Consider the following 7,668-nt stretch of genomic DNA (forward strand, 5'->3'; position numbering starts at 1 on the left):
TTTCTAGGGCGGAAATAGCCAATTTTCTTCGGAAATTTGGTTATTTCCGCCCCTCTTTTTCAATTCTGTTGTGTTTTTGCGTTAGATCTCAATAAAAACTACATAGTTTCAGTATAGTAAGTACCCCTATGGTGGGTTTGATTGTTTCAGTGTAGTAAGTACCCCTATGGTGGGTTTGTTTTTAGTTAAGTTTTGTGTGTTTATTTTAATTCAGATTGTTTCTTTGGTAAAGATTTATGCGGGATCGAAAAGGATGACAATCTTTCGACTACAATCAGACGAATCAGACGGAAATCATATTTGTCACGGCTACAACAGATCTATAGACCCCCCTCGTCAATGAAGGCTGTAAATCACAACGATATAAAAGAGGGTATACAAAATGTTTGATATACTACGATCGTAGCTATGGTGAAAGGAAGTTTTATTTGATTCCATTATTATGTATTTGTTAGATTTATATCTTTATGTAGATGTCGTATGACTTTTTATCAATGAATTAATTTGTTTATCAAAAAAAAAAAAAAATAACAATTACTACGTAGTAGTTAGTGGTTAGTAATTACTCCCTCCGTCCCAAAATTATAGTCATACTTTCTAAATCGGGCGTCCCGAAATTATAGTCCTGTTTCTAATTTTGGCTATTAAGATCCCCACTTTCTCATGTACTATATTAATTAAAAATGCATTGAAAACCCACACATGTACTATATTCCACCTTCTTATGTACTATATTCTCTTTCCCTTGTACTTTATTCCATTTTTCCATGCAAATCAATCATCATTTGTTCTTTATTCCACTTTTTCATGTACTATATTTCATTTTTCTTAAAATCCGTATTTTTGGTCAAACGGGACTATAATTATGGGACGGAGAGAGAAGTAATTATTAATTACTTATTACTTATTAATTATTATTTATGTATTTATATTTTATTACTTATTATTTATTATTTATTATTTATTATTTATTACGAAGTATTTATTAAGAAAAGTTCAGACAAGACCAGACCATATCAGACCAGCATGAATCAGATCAGACCAGACCAGACCAGACCAGGAAAATAAAAAATCAGACCAGACTAGACAGAACGGAGCCTTAATACATGTGTTTGCATATGAGTGCCATTTCTTCATTCTCTCATGAGTAGTTCATTATACATACGAAGTATGTTTATGGGACGAGAATCAATAATAAATTATTAATTACCAAAATAAATTTTTGGATAAATGGCAACTTGAGTTAAGAGTGTGGTTTTTTTTTTTTTGGGTGCGAATGAGCCACAAGGGCGGGGATGAGAATCGATCCCGGGATCACTGGAACCGAGATAGAAACTCTAACCAACTGAGCTATCCATCACTCTCGAATTAAGAGTGTGGATAATTCACTAGAAAAATGTAACAAGTTCCTTAAACACGAAATGTAAAAACAACCCAAACATGAGTCCCTATATGCTAACCTCCCAAAAGTCCAAAACTCTTCCCCTGATTTGATTTCCAAAAAAATCAATTATCTTAATTCCCTTAATTACCTCTCCTAAAAATACTCCAACTTAATGATTTTTTCAACTACTTTGTTTGCAATTATGCAAAAAGTACAGTTCATCTTTATTTTCATATCTATCAATCAATTAGCTTTCTCAAACAACCAACCTAAAATTAAGGTACTCAACGGATAAATTTTCATATATTTATATGTATCAAGATTTCTCAAACACCAATATCCACAATTTCGAATTTTTTCAATCCAAAGGGGGATATCATTATTAGAAGCATTCAAGTTTTTTCTATCAAGTTCCAGGTAGTATTTGTCTTATGAAGATATAATTGCTTATTTTGCTTCAAAGAACGGTAGAAGGATGAGTCTTTTTAAGTAATAAAAGATCAATATCTTTGGTTTTATTTAGATATTATCATTAATAATAACTTAGTAGTATAAATATTTTGTCTCTACATAACATATAGTAATATATTTACAGTTAATAATTGCCCTCTAAATTCTGTTAGGGGCCTAATAGAGACTTTATTTACAAGCTAATTAACACAGCCACCAAACTATAGGAGAATACATTATAGTTTGTTACACACATTTTTTTTTTTCACTACATGGCTCCGGCTTTGTCCCCAAACATGGTAGTTGATACAAACTACAAGCGCAAGGACGAACTAAAGGCCTTCGACGAGTCAAAAATGGGTGTGAAGGGCCTTATTGACGCGGGGGTAACAAAGTTACCCCGTATTTTTGTCAATGACCTACCACCATCCCCATACTCGACAAATTATGAGATGAACAACGGGCAACAACTAAAATTTCCGGTGATAGATTTCGTTGGATTAGAGGACGGAGGTCTCGAGAGACGGAGTGAGATTATTAAGAAGGTATCCGATACATGTGAGAAGTGGGGATTCTTCCAGGTCGTGAACCATGGAATCTCCCCATGTGTATTGGAAGGGATGCTTAAAGGTGCTAGGAGGTTTCATGACTTGGATGCCGAGGCCAAAAAATCGTACTATAGTCGTGGAATTGACAGTAAAAAGAAATTTGTGTTCACTTCTAATGTTTATCTCTACACTGGACGCGTGACTAACTGGAGGGATACTACAATTACCCCGATGAGTCCAATGCCCGACCCAGAGGAATTCCCAGAGATTTGCAGGTATAATCTTTATCAATGATTAAAAATGACAACCTAGGTATGATATATCACATGGAAACACAAAAGAGTTATATTACCAATGATATCTTGGTCAGCCTAGTGGTTAAGATTAAGGTCATGGGTACGATAGATCACAAATTTCATTTCATATCTATATATATATTAATTAATATCTTAAAACAAGAAGTTTAAATAAAATAGTGATATGTGTCATCCTATTAATTAATTAATTAATTAATTTATTTATTTATTTATTTATTTATTTTTATCTTTTTGTAAAATTCATATTTTATTCGCCTCTTTCCTATTCTTACCTCTTATTATTCCTAATATCTTTTCTTATTCAATTAATTTTATTTGTTTCGCATTTCAATTTCAATTTTAATTTTAGCACATTCCAAATGTATCATTGAGAGCATCAATAATGGGGAGGTTATATGTCCTCCCTTACACTCTCTCTCTTCGAAATTATAATCCTATTTAATGTAAGAGTAGAAGAAATGATTCTCCATATGAAAAGGAATGCAATATATCCTCTATATGGAGAGGATATATCTCAATATCAAAACTCAACATTTCATTTTTTTCTTTGGCCTTCTTTTCACTTAAAACGGCGTCGTTCAATAATAAAGAAGGAAGATTGTTGCTACTTTTTCTGTCACGCGGGCCCCACGCATATTCTCTTCCACTTGATGCCATTTGTAGTGGGTCCCACCATTTAAAACAAAGTTGGTGGGTTTTCCTCCAAAACCAACAGCTCTTTTGCTTGTGATTAAGGACACATGTCACTTAATTGTTGGGTGATTTTACCAACGGTTATAATTTTATAACGGTAATTCATAAAAAACGGTAAATTATTTTTAAAAAAAACCAACGACTATATTTTTTTTCTCTATTAAATGAACCTAATTTTAACCATATTTCATTCATTTCATAATTTCCCTCTCTTTTCTAATTATCATATATTATTAATCTCACTTGCATTCAAATATATTTTCCTACTCCCTTTTATTTTTCTACTTCCATTATGGATAGAAATAATTCAAATCATGAAAACAACTCAAATTTTCCTTTTAACCAAAACTCCCAATATAATTCAAACACTGTCCAATTTGATCCAAATATCATTCATAACCCTCAATTTCAAGCTGATTTCCAATGGTATGCTAACCAACCAAGACCATTGAATCCAAATTACACACCCCAATTTCAACAACTTTTTTCTCAAGATAGTAATGGAAACATAATTAATTAGGATAAATTATTCTTTAAACACTTGCAATTATCATTATTCCTAAATTAAATATTTTAATAAGAAAGATAATATGTGGTGGGCTATGTAAAGTTGGAGAGAGGAAACAAGAGAGGATCCTCTTTGATGTGTGGAAAAAAATAAAAAAAAAATAGGAAAATGGAGAGGAAGGAGATAGTGGGAAATGATGTGGAAGAAAGAGAATATGATATGTCAAAAGGAAAAAAGGAGAGAGAGATAATATATATCTCCTCTCTAATAATCTTGCTCTGATAATTTGATTGTTTTAAAATTTTCATATCATTTACTAAGCTATAAAGACAATAAAATCAAAATTTAAAATAAAGTAAGTCAGGCATCGTATGAGTTAAAAGCTAAAAAAAATTATATGATAAATAAATCACTACTAATATGTCAACCTACGTAGGGATATAACGATGGAGTATGGAAGATGCGTGAGGAAACTAGGGCTGACATTGATGGAGCTACTATCTGAGGGTATGGGTCTAAACCCGAACCATTTGAAAGACATGGATTCTGCTGAAGAACACTTGCTCTTGACCCATTATTATCCTCCGTGCCCGCAACCCGAATTGGCAATCGGAATCAACCAGCATGCTGATAATGACATCGTCACGGTTCTCCTACAAGATGACATTGGTGGACTTCAAGTTCTTCATGATGATGTGTGGTATGATGTTCCTCACATTCCTGGCGCTTTGGTCATCAACACTGGAGACCTTTTACAAGTAAGTTTTCTCTTTGTCATTTTCTTTACCATGCAGATTAATTCATTGATAAAAAGACATACACCGTTGTTGATACTATATCAAACAAGCATTAGCACCTTGTCTTGTAGGGTACGTGATCAGGGTGTCCAGATGTATCCCTTTAGTGACGACTAAACTCTTACAATTTAAGACTTCACTTGTGAACGAGTAATCTCTAGAAAATTACCAAATTGACCCAAGCAAATAGTAAAAATTATGAAATGAAATGCGTAAAGTTAACAACGTACAAACAAAGATTAAAATTTCATTGATTGATATGGCGTATATATGAGAATAAAATCGGTCAAACATTTAATCACATGGGCGTTACCTCCACGACCGTATGATTGGAAAAACACACATGTACGTGTTGGAAATCGAAGTTCTCGAATACGTGGAAAGCTATGGACTATGTTATTTTGCTGCTAAGCTACCAAACATAGGGCTACACTACGCATTAACGCTAAAGCTAGAGAAAAACTAGAAATGTTATTAGTTTGTTTGTTGGTTGTCGGCTTTGGTTGTTGCTCGCTATTTATACCTCTTTCTCTTCGTCGGTTAGAGGGGAGTTGTGGAGAGATGGGAGTTATCTCTCTACAACATCCATCGTGAGGAGACAGTTCCGAGTAAAGGACACTTAGAGCAACTTCAATGGTGGGCTACAAGGTGATGTAGCTAAGTTTGCAACATAATATTTCTAGCCACAATTATTTTAGGCTACAAACTTTCACATTGTTGGGCTACAATCCCTTGTAGCTCTCTATAATATTTAATTCATATTTTTCCCCTTTTATTTTTTGAGCTACCTGCCCAAAATAGCTACAATGTTTTAGTAGCGGTTGATGTCATTATTGCAACAATGGTGGGCTACCTGCTCATATATTCTTTTTTTTCGTGAGCAGGTCCATTTTCCAACCATTGGAGTTGCTCTTATGACCATGTACTCCGATCTATTTCTCTTTCCTTTGACTTTGTCTCCGTGTTTGATTCGCGCCTGGCCATGATTTCCTCGGCCTTGTTATCCCTCTGGGGTTATCCCTGACTCTCATTTAGTCATTTTGGTCCTTTGCAGATTTGGATTTGGTACCTTTAGTTGGGAATCGACCTATGTTTATTGGATATTTAAAGAAGTGATGTACCCTTCATAAGAGCACAATTAAAATGTGATTAACAAACTTTTATATAAAGATTTGAATCTATCAAATAAGCTTTTTAAAATTTAGGTAAAAACTTAGCAAAATTAGCTTTAACAGAATTCTTCTTTTTATTTATTTACAAGTGCTCATGACAAGGCCACAGCACAACAAAGTTTTCCTTAGTTAACCTCTAATAGTAAAGGAAAAATTCAAAACATGCATGCTAAATAACAAAATTTTAACAGGAGAAAAATTTTAATTGCATATAATTTACGCATACAACACGTGCATATTTAAAATTATTTACTCATAAATGAAGCTTAAATTAGTACGTACTATTTTTGTCGAATATGCCTGATTCATAATCATGTCAGTAGTCATAGATTTATATTTTAATGTAATTAATTATTTTAAAACTGATCAAAGTTTCAAAAGGGATTTTTGTCAATATGCTACTATGTGCGTTTTAAGGTTCAATTTGTGTGAACAACTATTTGTACTTTTATTCTTGTATACAACAATCTTTTACGTACTTTGTTTTTGTTGCGAACCACCATACTATTTAATTTACTACTCCGTAAATTTTTCATTAACTTTTCTCATTAAAGTGTTTGTGAAGGCGAGACTCCGGTAACAAAAAAATATATGTTTGCAAAAGTTAAAATTTAAAATAGCAAAATACCTTTTCAAAATTACTATTTACTCTTTGCAATTGTCTAAGTTGTCGATCACTTACTTCCAAACACAAGCCAAACACATCTTTAAAAATCTTCCTACTTAACCATATAATGTAGTTTAATATAGAAAACCATACTTATTAGTATTATTATTAAATTATTATTATTATTATTTATTATTATTATTATTATTTTATTATTATTATTATTATTATTATTATTATTATTATTATTATTATTATTATTATTATTATTATTATTATTATTATTATTATTATTAAGTTTACACATGCATGCTATTACTATTAATTTATTGATTTGATTTTAAATAATTGCAGCTTATTAGCAATGACAAATACAAGAGTGCAATCCATAGGGTGCAGTCAAAGAAGGTTGGTCCAAGAATTTCAGTGGCTTGTTTCTTTAGACCTAGCGTGAAAAACCCTAGATTACTTGCACCAATTACGGAATTAGTATCAGATGAAAATCCGGTAATCTACAGAGAAACCACTACGGGGCAATATCTTGCTCACTACACCAAAATTGGACAAGATTATGGTGTTGAACCGGCTCTAGAAAATTTCAAGCTCAATAAGTAATTAAGACACATAAATTTCGATCAAATGTTGAAATAATGATTTAGATATTAATGTAATTGGTATATAGTGGTCATATTTGTACGGGAATTGGGGTTTATCATCAACTCGTCGACAGAACAAGTCGTGCGCTAATTGTGAAGGGCTGTAATTGGAAAGATGCGTAAACATCGAAAATCACTGCTCTCGTCAAGTTAGAAGCAGTGGAGTACGAACTATGTTTTAGGATGCATAATAGTAATTGTGTGATTGTAATGATGATGTATTTTCTCTAAATATGTGGTATGCATAACTATTTTATCATTGTAGATGTCTTATGACTCATTATTAATGATATTGTTTTTCTCAGTCAAAAAGTAAAATAAAGTTGTAATAAGGGAAAATGTATTCTTTTGTCCGAAATTAATTAACAGTCACGTTAATAGCAACTAGTTTGAATGGGCCGTTACATAGTGGTTGTTTAGCTTAACTATCTTTTAAAATTTTAATTTTATTGAGAGTTTGTGATTTTAGTGTGAATATATGATTAAAACAGAGTAGGAATTTGAAGGTTGAAAAAATATGTGAGTATAAATTAAAT

General features: G+C 32.1%; 1 protein-coding gene across 2 annotated transcripts; it reads left to right on the forward strand.

Moving 5' to 3' along the window:
• The first annotated feature begins 1,442 nt into the window (after positions 1–1,442).
• Positions 1,443–7,464, forward strand: LOC110801390 (1-aminocyclopropane-1-carboxylate oxidase homolog 1). 2 transcript variants are annotated; one of them, XM_056838637.1, is made up of 4 exons: positions 1,443–2,657; positions 4,337–4,658; positions 5,582–5,619; positions 6,831–7,067. In XM_056838637.1, the coding sequence occupies exons 1-4, from the start codon at positions 2,107–2,109 to the stop codon at positions 6,928–6,930; spliced, it is 1,011 nt and encodes a 336-aa protein (XP_056694615.1). In that variant the 5' UTR covers positions 1,443–2,106; the 3' UTR covers positions 6,931–7,067. The 2 variants fall into 2 exon arrangements, with proteins under 2 accessions (XP_056694615.1, XP_021862432.1); XM_022006740.2 differs by lacking the exon at positions 5,582–5,619 and having other exon boundaries at positions 1,454–2,657; positions 6,831–7,464.
• Positions 7,465–7,668: the final 204 nt, after the last annotated feature.

Source organism: Spinacia oleracea, chromosome 3 (assembly GCF_020520425.1).
Source record: "Spinacia oleracea cultivar Varoflay chromosome 3, BTI_SOV_V1, whole genome shotgun sequence".
NCBI lineage: Eukaryota > Viridiplantae > Streptophyta > Magnoliopsida > Caryophyllales > Amaranthaceae > Spinacia > Spinacia oleracea.

Coding starts and splice junctions, on each gene's coding strand:
- LOC110801390 (XM_022006740.2), top strand. CDS start 2,107: ATGGCTCCGGCTTTGTCCCCAAACATGGTAGTTGATACAAACTACAAG. Junction 2,658..4,336: donor GAATTCCCAGAGATTTGCAG/GTATAATCTTTA, acceptor CAACCTACGTAG/GGATATAACGATGGAGTATG. Junction 4,659..6,830: donor ACACTGGAGACCTTTTACAA/GTAAGTTTTCTC, acceptor AAATAATTGCAG/CTTATTAGCAATGACAAATA.